The sequence below is a fragment of the Cervus elaphus genome, chromosome 4 (assembly GCF_910594005.1).
Source record: "Cervus elaphus chromosome 4, mCerEla1.1, whole genome shotgun sequence".
NCBI lineage: Eukaryota > Metazoa > Chordata > Mammalia > Artiodactyla > Cervidae > Cervus > Cervus elaphus.
Window position 1 is genome coordinate 54,043,953 of NC_057818.1, and position 20,392 is coordinate 54,064,344.

At 49.0% G+C, this 20,392-nt stretch overlaps 1 protein-coding gene and 1 long non-coding RNA gene across 4 annotated transcripts in view; one reads left to right on the plus strand and one right to left on the minus strand.

The window, feature by feature from the left end:
* The window catches only part of HIF3A (hypoxia inducible factor 3 subunit alpha), a 28,897-nt gene extending 12,935 nt beyond the window's left edge, over positions 1 to 15,962 (plus strand). For 2 of the 3 annotated variants that reach the window (XM_043899555.1, XM_043899556.1), the window contains 8 exons: positions 125 to 272; positions 6,049 to 6,167; positions 7,183 to 7,373; positions 8,450 to 8,554; positions 10,768 to 11,039; positions 12,404 to 12,521; positions 14,063 to 14,144; positions 15,580 to 15,962. In XM_043899555.1, the coding sequence (XP_043755490.1) occupies positions 125 to 272; positions 6,049 to 6,167; positions 7,183 to 7,373; positions 8,450 to 8,554; positions 10,768 to 11,039; positions 12,404 to 12,521; positions 14,063 to 14,144; positions 15,580 to 15,677 (1,133 nt within the window). In that variant the 3' untranslated portion in view covers positions 15,678 to 15,962. The remainder of the gene's footprint in view (positions 1 to 124; positions 273 to 6,048; positions 6,168 to 7,182; positions 7,374 to 8,449; positions 8,555 to 10,767; positions 11,040 to 12,403; positions 12,522 to 14,062; positions 14,145 to 15,579) is intronic. The other variant, XM_043899557.1, reaches the window with a different exon arrangement.
* On the minus strand, positions 11,587 to 20,326 carry LOC122692213. Its single transcript, XR_006340612.1, has 2 exons — positions 20,170 to 20,326; positions 11,587 to 12,094 (listed from the first exon to the last, which is right to left on the minus strand). It is a non-coding gene; the product is annotated as an uncharacterized LOC122692213 (long non-coding RNA).
* Positions 20,327 to 20,392: the final 66 nt, after the last annotated feature.

Here is a 20,392-nt window from a genome sequence, read left to right on the forward strand (position 1 = left end):
ACACCAGCTCCGCGCTCCCCAAGCCCCAGGGAACAGTCTCTTCCCTGACCCTTCATACCCCATGCCCTGCCCCCACTGCCTTCTCTCCTCAGATTCCCTAACCCCTCCCCATGCCCCTCCCCAGTGCTGAGCAAGGGCCAGGCAGTAACGGGGCAGTACCGCTTCCTGGCCCGGAGTGGTGGCTACCTGTGGACCCAGACCCAGGCCACAGTGGTGTCAGGGGGCCGGGGTCCCCAATCTGAGAGTATCGTCTGCGTCCACTTCCTGATCAGGTAAGCGGGAAGGAGGTGGGATGTCTGTGTGCATGGGTCTGGTCTGCATATGTATGAACAGGTATGTGTGTATATGTGCAAGTGTGCGTGTGTACGGTGCACACATGTGTGAGAGGAAGTGTGCACATGTATGTAGAACATGTGTGACTGATCACACACAGGCATCTGCATGTAGACACAAATATATGAGCGTGTGCTGGTAATTTAAATGAAAAAGACTATTTTCAAGTTATAATAAGACAGCTGAAGCTTAGGACCTTTTAAAAAACTGACATGTAATTTACATGAGAAGATTCACTCTTTTTTTGTATGTGGTTCTGTGAGTTTCGACAAATGCACAAATTGTGTGACCCCAACCACAGTCAGGCTATAGAGTAGGGAATTTCCTGGCAGCCCAATGGTTAGGACTTGACTTATTTCTTGACTTTTACTGCTGGGGCCAGGGTTCAGTCCCTGGTTGGGGAATTAAAATCCCACAAACTTCACAGTAAGGTAAAAAAAAAAAAAGCTCTAGAGTAGTTTCATCACCCCCCAAAATGCTTATATAGCTTATAAGCTTATATAGCCCACCCCTCAGTGATCTAATCTCTGACCCTAGAATTTTGCCTTTCTAGAATGTCATGTACGTGAAATTCTATAGTATGTAGTCTTGGAGCCTGGCTTCTTTCACTTAGTCTAATAGATTTTTAATTTATGTCGTGGTGTGTATCCATCAGTTCCTTTTTGATGCTAGGTAATCTATGCTATGAATATGTATGGACCGCTGTTTAACCATTCATCAGTTGGAGGACATTTGAACTGTTGACTATTTGGGGTGATTACGAGAAAAGTAAACATTCTCATCCATGATTTTGTGAGGTCATATGTTTTCATTCTTCTTGGATCAACACCTTGAAATGGAATGGATGGGTCCTATGGTCGGTGTATGCTTAACTTCAGAAAAAATTGCCAAACTGCTCTCTAAGGTGGCTGTACCCTTTTGAATTCCCATCAACATTGTGTGAGGGTTCTAGTTCCTCCGCATCCTTGCCAGCATTTTATTTTATATTGTCTGTTTTTGTCTTCATTGTTGTTCAGTCGCTGTGTCCGACTCTGCAACCATGTGGACTGCAGCAAGCCAGGGTCCTCTGTCCTTCACTATTTTCCAGAGTTTGCTCGGATTCATGTCCATCGAGTTGGTGATGCTGTCTAACCATCTCACCCTCTGCCGCCCCCTTCTCTTGCCTTCAGTCTTTTCCTTTTCCAGTGAGTCGGCTCTTCGCATCAGGTGGCCAGAGTATTGGAGCTTCGGCGTCAGTCCTCTGAATATTCAGGGTTGATTTCCTCTGTCTTCATCCGAACTATTTTAATGAGCGTGTAGTGGTAAAGTATAGGCTCCTCCCCGCTTCCATCACGCATCTTAGAAGTTTTTCACCATGACAACGTGTGACAAGGGCAGCTAATTATCACCCAAGACAGAGAATTACAGCTTTTCTTTGAAGTCTGTCTCCCAGGACATGGCATTCATTTCTAAAGCCATAGGAGTTTCCTTGGGTCTTTTTTTTTTTTTTTATTTACTTGGCTGAGCCGAGTCTTAGTTGTGGCATATGAACTCTTAGTTGCAGCATGCAGGATCTAGTTCCCTGATCAGGATCAAACCAGGGCCCCCTGCTTGGGGAGCATGGAGTCTTAGCCCCTGGACCACCAGGGAAGTCCCTCCCAGCGTCTTTTTGATCAAGAAGAGATTGTATTAGAAAACAGAGGTTGGTAACAGGAATATTTATGCAAGTCTTCATACACAGGAAAACAAGCCTGGTCTTTGAAATGCTCACCCATCAACCTCCTTTCAAATCAGAATCTTTGAATAACTTGTAGCCTTGAGAAGAATCAGAGCAAAGGAAAGGGGACCTGCCCTCCTATCTCTTCTGGAAGCTCCTTTTATTCATTATAAAGACTTGCATTTGGGTGGCCAGGCCCTGGAATTTCAATCTTTTGCCCTCTAAGCAAAGAGCAGGCCTGGGGAGTTCAGTTTTACTGGCAGAAAATGGATGAAGCATGAATAGGAGGTTACTCAGTAATAGGTTCGCTCTCCTTTGCTCTGATTCTTCTCAAGGCTGCAAGTTATTCAAAGATTCTGATTTGAAAGGGGGTTAACTGTGAGATGAGAAGCACTGAGTATGAATATTGTGTGGCATGCAGCTGTGTGGCTCTCTGTGCCTGCTTGAGTGCTGACACTTTGTAGACCCCATCCCTCCTCTTCCACGCCTGAGCCTCCTTCCGTTGCTGGTAGCACCTGCGCCATAAAAATAAAACTCACTTGCACGGGACACTTACACCATTCTACACCGTGGGCTTTGTGCTCACAAGGAGCCCATGGGGCACAGCCGTTATTTCGATCCCCATTTTAACAGATCATTTATTTGTTTTTGGCTGCATCAGATCTTAGTTCATATGCAGGGTCTTCGTTTCGGTGTGTGAGTTTCTCTCTAGTTGTGGCGGATGGGCTCCAGAGCACGTGGGCTCAGTCATTTGCTGCAAGCAGGCTCTCTAGTTGTGGCAGTCTGGGCTTAGTTGCCCTGAGGCATGGGGGATCTTAGTTCCCTGACTAGGGATTGAACCCATATCCTCTACATTGGAAAGCAGATTCTTAACCACTGGACCACCAAGGAGGTTCCTCGATCCCTATTTTTGAGGAGGGAAAACTGAAGACCAGAGAGGGGAAGTCCTTTGCCTGATGTCAAACAGTTAGCTGAGTTTTGACCCAAGGCAGGTCTGGAGGACCCTCTCCTTTTGTCTTCAGTCTTTCCCAACATCAGGGTCTTTTCCAGTGAGTCGGCTCTTCACATCAGGTGTCCAAAGTATTAGAGCTTCAGCTTCAGCATCAGTCCTTCCAAGGAAGATTCAGGGTTGATTTTCTTTAGCACTGACTGGTTTGATTTTGCTGTCCAAGGGACTCTCAACAGTCTTCTACAACACCACAGTTCAAAAGCATCAGTTCTTTGGCACTCAGCCTTCTTTATGGTCCAACTGTCACATCCATACACGAATACTGGAAAAACCATAGCTTTGACTATATGGATTAATGTAGTTAATAATAGACTATTAAATTATTGTACATTATGTTATAGGTACATGTGTACATATTCTAATGCATACAATATCACTTCAACATATAATTGACATTAAAAATTATTATTTAAAAAGTTTTAAAGATTTTTTTGGCCATGCTGAGTGGGATGTGGGATCTTAGTTCCTGCATCAGGGATCAAACCCAAGGTCCCTACAGCGAAAGGTCTGGAAGTTTGGAGTCTTAACCACTGGACTGTCAGGGAAGTCCCCTAAAAATTATTGGGACTTTTAGATTCTTTTTTCATACTCAAATTTTCAATCTAGTGTGTATTCTGTTTTATTATTTTTAATATGTTATTTATTTATTTGGCTGCTCCCAGGTGGCATGAGAGTTCTTCCGTCTTCACTGGGGCATGTGGGATCTTTAGTTGCAGTATGTGGGATCTAGTCCCCTTACCAGGGATCGAACTCAGGCTCCCTGCATTGGGAATATGGACTCTTGGCCGCTGGACCACCAGGAAAGTCTCTGGGGTGTGTTTCACACTGACATGTTCTGTGTGCTCAGGCACGTCAGTCATGTCCGAGTCTTTGCCATCCCATGGACTGTAGTCTGCCAGGTTCTTCTGTCCGTGGGATTCTCCAGGCAAGAAGACTGGAGCAGGTTGCCATTTCCTTATCCAGGGCATCTTCCCAACCCGGGGATTGCATTGCATGCAGGTTCTTTGCCACTGAGCCACTGGGAAAGCCATTTACACGACAGTACATCTCAGGTCCAACCAGCCATGTTTCAAGTGCTTTGTTTACTGAAAAGATGTATAATACATTTTGTAATTACATAGATAGGGCTTCCCTGGTGACTCAGTGGTCAAGAATCTGCTTGCCAATGCAGGAGATGCAGGTTTGATCCCTGGGTTGGGAAAATCCCCTGGAGAAGGAAATGGCAGATCTCTCCAGTATTCTTGCCTGGGAAATCCTATTGACAGAGGAGGCTGGCAAGCTACAGTCAGTCCATGGGGTCACAGAGAGTCAGACATGACTTAGCAACTAAACAACAACGACATAGATACATTTACTAACAAATAATGTCTTTTACTTAAGGTCGGTCTTTTCCCACTAGCATTTCCCACCACGAGAGCCGAAGTCTTGTCTGTCTTGTTCACTGTCGAATCTCCAGTGTCTAGAACAGTGCCTGGCACATAGTAATTGCTCAATAAACAATAATGGCAAATATATAGAGCTCATCCTGTGCCACAGTTCTATGCGTTTGACATATACTAACTTATTTAGGCCTCATGACAACCTGGGGAGGAGGTACTCTTCTTATCCCCACTTTACAGAAGAGGAAAATGAGGCCCAGAGAGGTTCAGCCATAGACTAAAGGTCACACAGCTTGTACGTGGCAGAGTTGGAATCTGAATCCCAGGCTGCTGGCTGCAGAGCCCTTGCTCTTCACCACTAAGTATTTCTGGTTGTCTAGGAAAGGGCGTCTGAGGTGGCACCGTGGTAGAGAATCCACCTGCAATGCAAGGAAGGGGTATAAGAGACGTGGGTCCAATGCCTGGATTGGAAAGAGCCCCTGGAGGAGGAAATAGCAACCCACTCCAGTATTCTTGCCTGGGAAGTCCCATGGACAGAGGAACCTGGTGGGCTCCGGCCCACGGGATCACAAAGGGTTGGACATGACTGAGCGACAGCACGAACAAGGGAAGGTCTGGAAGGAATGAATATGTGCATCCCATGCGGCATGTAGGCACGTGTGCTAGCCCCAGTGTAGACGTATGTGTGCCTACCGGACCAGGAATACACCTGGGGGTACAGAGGGTTCCTGTCTGTGCCTGTGAGTACAGAGTGCATGTACGCACGACTGTATGAGCCTTTGTTTTTCAAGAGGGGTGGGGTAGCTTTGGATCCAGTCTCAACTGGGATGTTTCCAGCCCAGAAGGGGTGGGTAAGGATGGAGCAGGGTCCCAGCTTCTGGAAGAGCTGGTGGAAGGACCACCCACACTCCCGTCCTGGAGAGTGTTATGCAAAGGAGATGCAAATGAGGGTCTGGTCCTCCACTCCGGGCCCCATTCTCCAGTTTGCAGAGGGAACATTTGGACTGCTTCTGCAGCTGGAGACTGGGGAGGGAGGGGGCGGCAGAAGACACGAGGGACAGAAGCATATATTTATAAATTCGTTCCTTTGAATGTGGCAAATGTCTATGAATAGAAGCTCCCTAAATAAAATCTTATTCATAAAAATATAGCCCTATAAATTTTTCATATTTGGTAACATAAGAATATGGTACATATATAGTCTTCATCAATACATTTAAAAGAATGTGTTTATAAGTAAATGTCTATAAAGAGAATATTTAGTTCTCATGCCTTTCAATCTCCCTGTTCTCTGCCCCTCATGGCCCCTTAGTCTCTCTTCTCTTTCTCTCTTCCCAGGCTGTGCTAAATGCCAACTCTTTTTTTCCTGCCTTTCCTTCCACAGAGGGAATTTGGGAAGACACCCTTAACTTTCTTTTCAATGCTATTCTTAATATAATAAAAAAAAAAAGCAGTCAACAAAATTTAAATCTTTAAAACAAGTCAGCATGGCAAATTATTTTCCGCACAATGCCCTCCCACCCCTGGATGAGATGGCCTCCTGTAACAGGACATCACTAGGGGGGGACTGCCTAGGGGTGGGGCCAGACACCCTCTCTGACTCCCATTCCCTTTTCTGCCCTGTACCCCAGCCGGGTGGAAGAGACCGAAGTGGTGCTGTCCCTGGAGCAAACGGAGCGACACTCTCGCAGACACATCCAGCAGGGCAGCCCCTCTCAGAAGGATGCCCCTAATCCTGGAGACAGACTTGGTATGGGGCTGGGCTGGGGCTGGGTGGGGTTGTGTCCCCAGGATGCTTGGGAGAAAGCCCAAGTGCCTTCGTTTGACCCACTTGGCCCCGTGTGACCTGCCTCCTGCCTCCTTCCCCTTCTTACTCTCTGAACCACACCAGCTTCCTTAGTGCTCTGGGAACGTAATACTCTTTTCCTGCCTCAGGGCCTTTGCACGTGCAGTTTCCTTTGCCCAGAATGCTCTTTTCTGTCCTCCCTGTTTCTCCTGTGTTGCTTCAGTCTTGTTGTCCTGTGGTCTGGATCCTGCTGTGACCCCCAACTGTCTCCACTTTCAATTTGTTCTCTGCTCCCACTTCACTGTACTTTGGCTTCCAATAGTCTTGACCCTTCCACATCTGGCTTCTTTTTACCTCTTCCTTCTCTCCTGCTTAATAGCATCGCCCTCCCCCTCCAGTCCTGGATAAATGAGTTTCCCTCCTTGATTGTTCTTTAGGGCTTCATCTGCAAAGGGTTGCTAGCAACCCATGCTCCTGGGTGTGGTATGAGGTCACCCACACCCTTTCCGTTTCTGACTTAGAACTGGCTCGGGACCACATCTTGACTTCTAGGGTCCTTAGAACCTCCTTGAGGGTCTTGAGCAAGCTTCCTCCCCCAACATGCCCACTCACCCTCCCTCCCCCAGAGCCAAATGGCCAAAGGCTGTTCTGTGCTACTGGGGAATCAGCTTAGTTGTGTGCCCCAGTCCAGCTGTGTCAATCTGAAACATTAAAACATGTCCCCACCACTGGGCAGTTGCTACTGTCCCTATCTACTGTGTGCCCCCACTCCATGTTGGCCCCTCCCCTAGGACCCTTCAAGGCCGCTGAAGGAATGGCGCCTGGCCCAGCAGGTCTTCTCCAGCACTCAGCTCCCAACGCTGTGAACGGGGTCCATGCCGATTATATCATCAGTTCTGCTCCCTGAGGTGGACAGAGAGCTCTGCCCTCAACTCTAAGGGACCCTCCTGTATCCTATGCATCTTGATGTGTCCTGCAGACACCTCTGGTCCCCGGATCCTGGCTTTCCTGCACCCCCCTGCCCTGAGTGAGGCTGCCCTGGCTGCTGACCCCCGTCGGTTCTGTAGCCCTGACCTCCGTCGCCTCTTGGCACCAATCCTGGATGGGACTTCAGTAGCCGCTACCCCCAGTGCACCCCCAGCCACACGGCGCCCCCAAAGTCCTCTTCCGGTAAGCATTCCCTCCACTTCAGCCCTCAGGATCCAGGCTTTTGGGTTTTTGGCTTGAACCTTGCAATTCTCTGAGTGTCAGTTTCTCCCTCTGTGGAGTGGAAAGGTTGGGGATGAGATGGAGTTGGGGTTCCTTCAAGATCTAGATTCCAGATTCTTTCAACTGTTATCTGGATCAAAATGTAGGATGTTTGGGACTGGCAAGGGTAACCCCTCATTGCTTGTGACTAAGCATCTGAATTTTGTTTTAATTTTTACTTTGTGGCCACACCACACAGCATGTGGGATCTTAGTTCCCTGACCAGGGATCGAACCTGCACCCCCTGTAGTGGAAGCACGGAGTCTTAACCACTTTACCGCTAGGGAAGTCCCGGGTTCTCTGAATTTTGACCTCACAGAGACAAGAATGCCTGATGTTTTAGATTATTCAAGCCTGGATTCAAACCCTGATTCTGCCATGTAGAGCTGCGTTACCCTGGAAAAGTGGGGCCTCGGTTTCCTCACCTGTAAAATTAGGATAGTAGCACGTAGCCACCTCATTGGTTATGGCAAGGGTTCAGTGATATCATTCATGACAAGCACTTGGTAAAGACTTCAATAGACCATAATGGTTACTGTTTTTACTTAAGAGTCCAGAAAGCTGACCTTTGACTCAGGGGTCCATATTATCTAGTCTTGACTTTCCTTATCCCCAACTTCATGACCCCCCAAAATATCTTCTCTCCACCAGAGAAACAGACTGCGACCTTTGACCTCACCTTTACCCTTGGGACAACTGGATTCTGCATTGTTTTCCCCCAGACTCCAAGATCTTTAACCCGTCAGGGCCTGAGTATCTTGGCCTCAGACTTCGGTCTTTTGGACCTCTGATGTGTGCTCTGTCAGTCTACACCCAGGCACTCAGACTTTTGCACACCCAGGTTCAGAAACTCACATTTGCTATTTGACTCGCTTGGTGTCCCAGCTGTCTGACAACTGACCCTCACTTCTAACCCGAGCTCAAATGTTTAGACTGCCTTACTGCCAACATCTCCCAGGCCCAAGATTTCCTTGAGTCTCTACTCTCTGTCCCCACAGGCTGATCTCCCAGATGAACTACTTGTGGATGTGGAGAATGCACACAAAGTCTTGGCCTCTGGGAAAGACCTGCAGGCAGTGGAAACCGATCTAGATATCGCTCAGGTAAGGGCGAGCATGGAAGGAATGGTCTTTACCTCTGGGTTCTGGGTGACATATCTAAGCTTTAGAGAAGGATGGTGGAGTGGTTAAGGGGATGAATGGATGAATAGATAGATGGGTCACTGAATTCACTAGGTGGGTGATAGTAGCGAGATGGATGGGTAATGCTTAGGTATCCAGATGGATGGATGGATGGATGGATGGGTCACTGGGTAGATAGACTGTTGGATGGATGATAGATGGAAAGTGTTTGGATGACTGACGGTCTGGAGAGATAAATGACAGTGGCCTGATGTATCAGCTATCTATCACTGTGTAACAAATTACCCCAAAACTCAGTACCTTAAAGCAAACATTTATTACGTCATACAGTTTCTGAGAATTAGAAATCTGGAAGCAGCTTAGCCAGATGGTTTCATCTGAGTCTTTCATGAAGTTGAAGTCAAGTTCTCAGTCAGGGCCACAGTCGCCTGGGGCTAGAGGATCCACTTCCAAATTCATGCACATGGTTGCTGGCAGGCTGCAGTCCATGATGGCTTTGGCTGGAGATCTCAGTTCCTCACCATGTGGGCCTGTACAGAGGCTGCCTAGGCATCCTCACAGCACGGCAGCTGGCCTCCCCCAAGGCAAGTAATCAGAGAGAGAGAGAGCACCCGAGACAGAAGATGCGGTCATCTATATCCTAATCTCAGAAGTGACATCTCACCACTTCTGCTGTATTGTATTGGTCAGACAGACCAACCACACAGCACAGTGTGGAAGGCAGGCACAAACAAGTGGGAATGCCAGAAGGCAATGATCCTTGGGACCCCCAGTGATTCATGTCTCTCCCTCAAACAAGTTATACTCACCCCTCCCAAGGCCCCCCAAAGTCTCTTCCCATTACAACTTCAAGTCCAGAATCTCATCACCTCAGTCAGGTCTGGGTGTGGCTGAGCACCTTAAATACAGTTCCTCTCAATCTGCTGGCCTCTAAACTAAAGAGACAAGTTGTCTGCCATCTACATTCCCAATACCCAGTGATGGGACAGGCATAGAATAACTGCCAAAATATTCCTATTCAAAAAAATGGGGGGAAGAGCACGTGGATCACTGATCCATAGCAGTTTTGAAATCCATTTGGGCAAATGTCAAAAGTCGCTTGTCATGTCGGCAGAAACCAACACAATATTGTAAAGCAATTATCCTTCAATTAAAACAAACAAACAGTTCCTTGATCAGAACTCATTCCTAGTATTTCCCAGTAGTTTTTCTACACGGTTCTTGGCTCTACCCTCTGGGCTCTTCATAATTCAGTCATCCTTCCTTTTTCAGAAAAAGGTAGCATGTGTTTGCAGCTGAGTGGTCTTTGTAACCTGCTTTCTTCTTAGAGAGTTTTGTCTTAAAGAGTTTTGATGGTCCAAAGGTCCCTTTTCATTTTATACCATCTCTTTCCCTTTCAGTCCAAGCTGCCAGTGCTTCTGTTTATGTGTCTTTGGAGTTCACTCCACTAGACAAAAGCCATACCCACTAATCTCTGAGATAAACCCTTCTCTACTTCAGGCTTCTGTTGAGATGGCTGAGTGACAGAGGTCTGAAGTTTAATAGAGGCTCTAAGGTTTGGTTGTACCTATGAGGTACATCCTTAAATTTGAGAGTACCTTTTGTCGGACTGAGGGTATTCTAGACACCACCTTTTGTCTTTCCAAGGTCTTTGTTGTTGTTGTTCAGTTGCTAAGTTGTGTCCGACTCTTTGCGATCCCATGGACTGCAGTACGCCAGGCTTCCTATTTCCTGGAGTTTTCTCAAACTCATGTCCATTGAATCGGTGATGCCATCCAACCATTTCATCCTCTGTCGTCCCCTTCTCCTGCCTTCAATCTTTCCCAGCATCAGGGTCTTTTCCAATAAGTCGGCTCTTCACATCGGGTGGCCAAAGTATTGGAGCTTCAGCATCTGTCCTTCCAGTGGATATTCAGGGTTGATGTCTTTTAGGATTGACTGGACACGGTAGCTGGGGACTAAACTAGGGCCTAAATATCAAGAGGTGAGGATCCTTGGGGGCCATCTTGGCAACTGGCTACCACAGAGTCCTTCTGCCCATTTTACAGATGAGGAAACTGAGGCTCAGACCCTTGATGGCAGGCACACAACTCAGAAGTGGAGGAGCTGGGACTCCAGCCCAGGTCCACCTAAAGCCAAAGCTCATGTTCTTAACTCCCTCCTGCCCTCTGCAGGACGTCGATGCTCTGGATTTGGAGATGCTGGCCCCTTACATCTCCATGGATGATGATTTTCAGCTCAACTCCAGCGAGCAGCTACCCAGGGCCTACCACAGACCTCCAGGGGCTGTCCCCCGGCCCCGTGCTCGGAGCTTCCACGGCATGTCGCCCCCAACCCCTGAGACCTCCCTGCTGCCCCGCTGGGGGAGTGACCCCCGGCTGAGTTGCTCCAGCCCTTCCAGAGGGGACCCCTCAGCATCCTCCCCCATGGTTGGGGCTCGGAAGAGGTGAGCTGCAGTCGAGCGGGGATAGGAAGGAAGAGGAGGGAATTCACTGGCAGCCCAGTGGTTAGGATCTGTGCTTTCACTGCCGAGGGCGTGGGTTCAATCCCTGGTTGGGGAACTAAGATAAAAGGGAGGTGGAGAGAAGGTCCTGACCCCATCTTTCTCCTGCCCGCTACTTTCAGCCTCATCCCTCCTCGTGCCTCCCACCCTGACCTCTGCTCCAGCCAGGCCCTTGGTGTCCCCAGCACTTGCCTGTTTGTTTCAATCGTTGTGTCTTTGTCTGGGCTGTGCCCTCCTTCTGGAGTTCCCTCCACTGTTCTTATTGTTTATTCAAATCCCACCAGCCAACCTCTGCTTTAGGACATATTTCTGGCCTAGTGACAGTTTTTGTCACAGTGAAGAGGACACTGCCATGGTGTCAGAGAAACTGTCCAGAACCAAATTTCCTAACACCTCTGAGAGTCTGTTGAAAGCCACGAACTCTCCCTAAGAAACTTGACACATACATATATTGACACACCATTTCGCATATAATTTCAGAGGATCCGTGTTCTCCTTTCAAAGATGTTAGATCATTATTTAACAATTTTATTTATTTTGGGCTGTGCTGGGTCTTCGTTGCTGCATGGGCTTTTCTCTAGTTGCAGGGAGCAGGGGCTACTCTTCATTGAGGTGCTTGGTCTCCTCACTAGGGTGGCCTCTCTTGTTGTGGAGCCTGGACTCTAGGCATTTGGGCTTCAGTCGTTGCTGTTCCCGAGCCCTGGAGTGCAGGCTCAATAGCTGTGGTGCACAGGCTTAGCTGCACTGCAGCATGTGGGATCTTCCCGGACCAGGGATCGAACCCATGTCTCCTGCACTGGCCGGCGGATTCTTAACCACTGAGCCACCACGGAAGCCCCCTAGATCACTATTATTAATACTCAAGTTTCTGCTCTTCAAGTTGCAGGCATGAGCCAATTAATCTCCAGGGTGGTCTCATAACTATCCTTACGAGGCTTTCATGGATACATCTCATTATTTTCCAAGGCTCTCAGCCTGCAGCTGGATACAGTGGGTACCTAACAAAGATTTGTGAAACAAGAGAGGGAGGAAATTAGTGAGTATAGTAGGTGGATGGATGGATAGGTGGATGAATCGAAGGTCAGATGGATGGAGGCTGTATAGGTATGTGGGTGAGTGATGGGTCATTGGCTAGATGAATAGGAAGATGTATTGATAGACAGATGAATGAATGGATTGGTGGGTGGATGAGTAAAGTAATAAACGGGTGCTTGGGGGAGTGAATGGACGCTCCTCACCTGTGCACACTGGGGCTCACACCTGCCCAGGTTTGCTGGGCCCTGAGATTCTTGCCTGTCTCCCTCCAGGGCCCTGGTCCCGAGCTCAGAAGACGAGGCAGAGAAGGTGGAGCTCCTGGGCATAAGACCCCCCAAACGATCTCCCAGCCCAGAACCCGAAAACTTCCTGTTGCCTCCCCTCAGCCTGGTATGTATGGGATTGCATGGCGTGGGATTCTCTGACCCTCAGAACCTAGCAGGCTTAAACCTATTGTTTTTAGAGATGGAAAAACAAGGAGGGCAGGGGCTGGCTGAAGGTCAAATGGATGGTCAGTCATCCAGTCAAGGGTAGGACCTTGATCTGCTGGCTCAGGCAATAAGTATGAAAGGGCTTTGCAAATAGATCTAAGTTGGTGGTAAGTGCTAAGAAGAAAAAAAATAAGCAGAGTAAGGGGAGAAACGACAAGGGTGAGTATCTATAGGAAACCTCAGCTCCCATGGCAACCACTCCCCGCCCCCTGGTAAATCTAGCACTGTCCTGGCCTTGGATTATTCATGTAGCTTTAAGAGTACAGACACTAGAGTCAGACTGAGTTGGGTTCGAATCCCAGGTCTGTCACCTAGTAACTCTGATACCTTGGGTGTGTGGGTGATGTCACTGCTCTGAGCCTCAGTCTCCTGATCTGGAGAGTGGGGATAGTTACATTCCATAGGACTGGCATGAGATGCAATGAAATCAGGCCCTCAGCTGCTCCTTAGTGGGCTGTTGATAAATGGTCATATAAAAACCAACCAAACAAAAGCCTGAATTCTCAGTCCGAACAGAGCTGTTTGAACATGAGGGTATATCAGGTTGATAATATCAACAGTTTCTTACTTATTGAGTGTCTACCACGTGCCAGACGCTGACTGCACTAAATGCCTAGTATGATTAAATTATTCAATCCCTACAGCCACTCTTGAATAATAATTATTTTACATTTTTTTCTTTAAATTTATTTGTTTGTTTTTGGCCAGGCCAGGCAGCTTGTGGGATCTGAGTTCCCTGACCGGGGACTGAACCTGGGCCCTCAGCAGTGAAGGCACACTGGACCACCAGGGAATTCCCAAGTATTATTATTCACATTTACATTCAAGAGGTTAAGCAACTCTATCAGTCAGAGTCTGGACAGGACACAGAGAGCATGTTCAAATGGGGTATTAAGGAGAATTTAGTAACAGGACTGTCCATAAAGGTGTGGGCAAGACCCTGGGATTAGCAACACCACCTCTAGCCTGAAGGCACAGGGCAAGCGGGTGGTGACCGGATCCTTGAGAGAGTAGGGTCCACCTGGTAAGAGCTGACACCTTCGGTGGAGGGACACAGCCAACCCATGATGAGCCCGCAGGGAAGCAGCTAGAAGATCAGATATCCCTGGTCTTCCTCCTCCCGCCTGCTGGTATCTCCCATCATCGTAGGATGATATCACCATCTGCTGGTATCACTATCATCGTGAACCCCAAGGGAAAACACGGAGCAGCAAGGCTGCACCTAGATGGAGTCCATGGGAGCAGGTCAGCTTGCTGGGGCCCAGGAGAAGGGAAGAACAAGGCTCTGGAAGGAGCCGCAGAGCATGTCTGGGACAGCGACTCACCCAAGGTCACAGAGCTGATAACTGGCCACTGACCCCCACGGTGCGCTTAAGCATTGCACCATCCTGCCTCCTTGGATATGATGGTAATGACGGCGGCTTTGTCTTTGTCTCCTAGAGCTTCCTTCTGACAGGAGGGCCAGCCCCAGGGAGCCGGCAGGATCCCAGCACCCACCTCCTGGAACTGAATGAGCCCCTGGGTGAGTAGCAACCTGGGTAGATGGGCCCTGGGTCCCTGTCTCCCATGAGAGGTGCCTTAGATGGTTGAGAGAAGTTGGGATGAACCTGAGGGTGGTGGAGGGCTGTCAGTGCCTGCCCATGACCTTAGTGGAAACAGGCAGCCCCTCCTGCTTTCTCAGGGGTTGGCGGGGGGCACTGTGGGAGGAAAGAAGAGGCCCTGAGGGAGGCAGGGGCTGGCCAAACCTGCCCCCTGAGGTGGAAGTGGAGCCCAGGTCTCCCAAAGCCCTTGTTTGATTGCGCCTTGGTCATTCCCAGCTTGTGGCCCTGGGAAAAAGTTTCTGCCTCTGGAGTCCCGGTTTCCTGCCTCTGTTAGTGACAGTATGCTCAGTCGCTCGGTCGTGTCCGACTCTGCAACCCCCGGGGCTGTAGCTCACCAGGCTCCTTTGTCCATGGGATTTCCCAGGCAAGAATACTGGAGTGGGTCACCCATTTCCTCCTCCAGGGCATCTTCCGGACCCAGGGATCAAACCTACGTCTCCTGCTTTGGCAGGCGGGTTCTTAACCAGTAGCGCCACCTGGGAAGCCCCTCTGTGAGGGCCTACTGTAAGAGTTCACACTTTAAGGAGATGTTTTGAGGACTTGTAGAGATGCTGCCGAGACCGGTTTCATAAGAAACATTCAAAAAGCTTGCCCTTGCGGTGATGCTGGTTCCAGAGCCCCCCCTGCAGTGCTGTGTCTGTGTGGCTCCCAGCATCACTGTCAACAACCATGGCTCCCCTGAAACCTCTAGGCATCAGCCAGAGGGAGCTTTCTCAAGCATGAATCTGATCCTGGTCTTCCCCTACTCAAAGCTCTTCCGTGGCTCCCTAGTGCCCTTCAGAAAGAGGCAGCCCCTCAGCTTGGACTCTAGTCTCCGTGGGGTCTGACCACTGCCTCATCTCAGACGACACTCTGCATCACATCCTCCATTTCAGCCACGGTCACTGTCCCTTGATTCATTCTTTTCCTTTATATGTGTAACAAATATTCACTGAACACACAGTAAATGCCAGGTAGTCTGAGCAGCTGGAGACACACCTAGGAGAGAAACAGGCAGAACTCCCTGCCCTCACAGGGCTGACATTCTAGTGAGGGAGCTGGTCCAGAACAAAGAAACAAATACAGTAATGAAAAACAGTGCTACTGGGGGAAAGCAGTGCGTGCAGTGGGGAAAAGAGTTTGGCAGTGGAGGGGGGGCGGGTTGCCATTTTATTTATTTTTTTGGCTGCACCAAGCGGCATGCAGGATCTTAGTTCCCCGACCAGGGGTGGAACCCGTGTCCTCTACACTGGAACGCGGATTCTTAACCATTGGACCACCAGGGAAGTCCCATCAGTCAGGCTTTTAACTGTCTGGAAGGGAAGACGGGTTGGGGTGATACCTCCCCATTGGTTTTCCTTCCATCTTCCCCCACAGGCCCAGGCCCCTCCCTGCTCTCTCTCTACCCGGACGAGGACACGGCCCAGCCCAGCAGCCACTTTCAGCTAGCGGCAGGCTTGGCCCAGGCCATCTGAGTCAGCTCCTCTTCTCCTCTCCTTTCTCCTCCCCAAGAAAGGATGTCAACCATACTCCAAGCCGGCAGCCAACGCACAGGATGGCGGTGCCCGGAGAAGGGTTCCCTCTCTCCTCTCGGTGACCCCCACCCGCCTCGGGCCTACCTCAGCCCCCACCCTTCTGCCCCCCACCATTTGGGGGCACTCGGGGGTGGTCTCAGCTCAGTGACCTCTGGGAGGGGGTCCCTGGCCCCCTCCTGCTTCACTCAGGACTTCCTTTGAGGTTCTCGATCCTGGTTACCTCATCCTTTTCTTCAATTCTCTTGGCTTTATTTTCAGTAATTGGGGGGTGGGGGAAGTTGGGGTTCAGATCTGTATTTCTGGGCTCTGGGGTGTATTGATAATCATATTCACGTTTCTTTCTATCCATCTTTCTCTCATTCTTATTTTTGTTGTTTTCATGGTATGTTTTTAATTGCTACAAGTTGCCCGGGGTTTATAAGAATGTGGGACTCTGATCTCCCCCTCTCATCATAGGTGTCAGTGGGGAAGGGGGACCCCTGGGCCAGACCTAACTGCCCAACCGCCCCCTCCTCCACACCCTATGACTTCTCATTGAGCCTCCCAAGCAGCCACCTAGTTCTGCCCACACCTCCACTCTGGACTTCCAGCTGGTTCCAGCCTGACTTGGACACCAACTCCATCGCTGGTTTTTCTATCATAGGTGTAGCCTCCTGCCCCTGCTTCCAGACCATACAACCTCCAACCCTTTCTGGTTCTAGTCCACACTCAGCTTTTGACCCTCTGTGGTTCTAGACTGTGCCACTCCCAGCCTCCTCTGGTTCTAGACTGTACAACTGTCAACATTCTCTGGTTCTAGATGGTGAGCCGCCATCCCCATCCATCTCTGGTTCCAGACTGCACGATACCCAGTGTGGTCTGCTTTAGCTCTCCCATCCTCCAAACCACTGGGATTCTAGATCTCACAGTCTTCAGCTTTTTCTCATTCTCGAGTTCACACTTTCCTACTTTCTTCTTCACAGTCTCCAAAGCTGTCTGGTTCTAAGGCTCACAACTTCCAACCCCCTCTGGTGCAGGACCACCAGAATCCTCTGCTTCCAGAACTAACTCTGCCTTCCTCTGGTTCTAGAGCTCTTCCCACACTTCTCCCTTGTTCCCAATGGCACATGCTCCCACTCCTGCTGATTCCAGCTCTTAAGACCAAAGATTTCCTCTGATGTTGGACCTCACAACCCCAAGCTCTCAATTGGTGCTAGTTTTCCTGACCTTTGATGCATTTCTTTCCAAATCCAGACTTTGTAACGTCTAGATCATTTTTGATTCATGATGCCCAGCTTTTTCAACTCCTAGACTTGCTTTTCCCATCCAAAGGAAGATATGAGTTTTATGTTTTGAGCTTATAATTAGTACTTTTTGAACTAGATACCACATTCCAGTTCTCCTTCACTCTAGTCCTCATGATCTCTACCATTTACTGGTTCTGGACTATACATAAACCTCTATGTCTTGCAACTTACAAGACTCTCTGATTTCAGATCTGATTATCTTGCTCTTCTCTGGTCCTAGAAACTGGCTTTAAATGTCTTCTGATTTCAGGCCTCATCCTAGAAATTCCCTTGGTTCTAGACCTTACAATCTCCAATTCCTTCTTATTCCACATTTTATGACTCCAAATTACCCTCCACCTGGAACTCAGCCTTCAAACATCTTCTGATTACAGACCTTGCTTTATCAACTTTTCTGGTTCTAGACCTTACAGCTCTATCTAAGCTTCTAGGGTTAAGCTCGCCCAAATCCCTCTGGTTCTAGAACTTGGTCTTCAGACTTTTTCAAATTCTAGTCTTTATTCTTTATCTCTGGTTCTAGACCTCACAGCCTCCCAACTGCCTCTGATTTCAGATCCACATTCTTGTGGTTCTAGAACTCGGCAGATTTTAGAATCTGGACCTTGCCCTATAGATTCCTCTGGTTCCAAATCTTAAAAACCTGTGACTCTGATTTCAGACCCCACCCTCCTAATTCTATTCTGGGCTTCCCACCCAACTCAACTTGCTCCAGTTACTTACTACTCTCTGTCTTAAGTCTTCCCATTCCAGACCCTGACCCCCCAGGTCCTTGGGCTAATGGTCTTCCTGCTCAAGCCTCTCATATCTCAGTCTCATATCCCTAAAAATTCTCTGTCCCCTCCACTCCCCACCTTAGTCCACCAGACATATACTTACCTTTACTTAACTCCAAGTATTTGGGGAACCCAGGGCTCCCTCACAATCCAGGAGACTTCCCCAGCCGCACAGGCTCACGCACAGCCCAATAGACATATCGCGGGGTGGGGAGGAGGCCCAGACTCCTCAGGACTCTGCCACCCCGTGTCCCCGCCCCTCTCCAAACTTCTTTCTACGATGGTGCTCTTCTTGATCTCCCACAGGAGAAAGCCTCACTCTCTCCACCCAGTTCACTCCCTTTTTGGAAGGCACTTCTCATCATTTCGTCAAGAGATGGCCTGTCCAGATCGGTGCTATGTTGGAGGGGGAGAAGGATCTGACCCCTCTCTCCCTCAGGGGGTGACCTAGGCTGGGCTGGGGAGGGGTGAGGGACCAGACCAGCCATGCTGGCTCTGAAACCCAATAATCTCTAAACCTCCATAAAGATCTCGCCTTGGTAGGCACCGGAGCTCTGTGTGTTGACTCATCTCTAGGGTTGCTTCAGGGGGTGTGAGTGTACTGGGTGTCCATTTGTGACTCTGCGTGTGACACTGTGTTCCTACGTAGGTCTATGTAACATTGTGTGTCTGGTGATGTTTTCGTTCTGTGTGGGTCGCTGTGACACAATTCTGTGAACCTGTGTACGGGGAGGGTTGTAATTCCTCCCACGTGTATTAGTGTCTGGGCGAAATGATTCAGCCTTCTGTATCTTTCTCATTACTTTGGATTTCTGTGTTCCTGAGTGTAGGAGGCATTGTGATTTTTTTTTTTTTTGGTACCTGTGTGTTGTCTGTGTGGTGTTTGTGATTCTGGCTGCATGTATAGGAATGTTTGACACTACAGTTCTGTGTACTGGTGTTTATCTGTGTGACATGATTCTCTGTACTTGACTGTGCATGTGTGTATATCCATGAAAGAGAGATTGTATGTCTAGAGACTCATGCGTACATGGGTGTGCCTGACCTGCCGTGTCACTGTCATAACTCCTCTCCTGTGTTCCACAAAAGAAACTTTTCAAAGGAAGAAAACCACTTTTAAGCCTTGACACTTGCTGTGCCCTCTGCCTTTCTCCCTTCCCTCCCTCCTCACATGGTTATCTCCTACTTCTACTTTAGCTCTTCATTCAGATATCCCCTCCTCCAAGAAGTCTTCCTTGCCTACTCCTGCTGGTTAAGGTCCTCCCATAACCTCCTGAGAGTTGCCCACTACCCCCCACCCTGCCCCAACCATCAACTCCACGTACTCTGTCCCACTTTGAGCACTTATAATGGAAAGGATATAAAAAGTACTGTGTCAGGCCCCCTGTCACTTTACTTATATGATCTTATCAAACTCTCCTCTAATCCTATGCAACATGCAGTTATCACCTCCATTTTGTAGAGAATGAAACTGAGGTTCAAAGAAGATGATCACCTGGCCAAGGTCACACAGCAGGAAAGGGCTGAGCTGTATTCGAATTCAGAATTCAGATCCATTACAGCATCCCTCTCCCTCAAAACAATGAAAAATCTAACCCACAGGGTAGGCTCTGAAGCATACCGAGAGAGTAGAGTAGGAATGAAAAGCACAGGAATAAGGCGCGACAGGTTCATGTTCTGGCTCTGTGACTTTCTTACTGTATGACCTTGGGCAAGTGCATTGACCTCTACCAATCTCAGTGTCCTTATCTGGAAAATGGAGGTGATACTAGCACTTACCTTCTTGGGTGACGGCTGGCTGTGCTACGGTCTGATTGCCAGGACAAGAAGGTCTGAGGGTGGGATAGCTCGTGCTATCCCCAGGAGGGGAGCCGGAGCAGAGCCTTAAACAATTTAGTGTTATACTTCAGCACAGAGTAGTGGCTGTGGGCTTGGGAAAGGTGGCCTGGAAGGGTGTACAATGAATGCGGCATCTGGAAATGTTGTCTAAAGCTAGACTATTCAGGGTCTTCTAACTCATCAGATTTTCTCTTAAGTTTCGATTTTCTCCTAACGGCACTGATGAGCCATGAAAGGCTGCTGAGTGAGGGGTGAGGAAAGAGAAAGGAGATGGTGCAACAAACTTCTGAGTCTAGGGGCTCCGGGGTACCTTTAGTTTACAAATTAGAAACTCTGACCCTTTCTTCTGTCGGTTTGAGAAACTGCCCGTTTTCCAGAGGGGGATAAGTGAGGCCCTAAAGAGGATGAGATTTGTTCAAGGTCACACAGGTACTTGACAATAGGGCTAGACACCCCCGGCTCGGGTTCCGCGTTAGGGACAGTGCTGCCACAAAGAAAAGCCACACCCACCAGCAGAGTTGGCAAACCACCTACCATCCGGAGATGACGGCAGGAAGAGCCCATTCTAAGACCCCGAGAAACTTCTGCGGCACGGAACACGGAACTTTGGCACCCGGGGCCACGCCGGGCCTTTTTTGCCCGCGCGCCCCTTTTCGCCTTCCTCATTGGCTCATTCTAGGAAGGGCGCCGTCAGGAGGCCCTCTGGTCACCTTGTCCTCCGCGCGCTCTATGGCGAAAGGGCCCTGCGCAGGCGCGC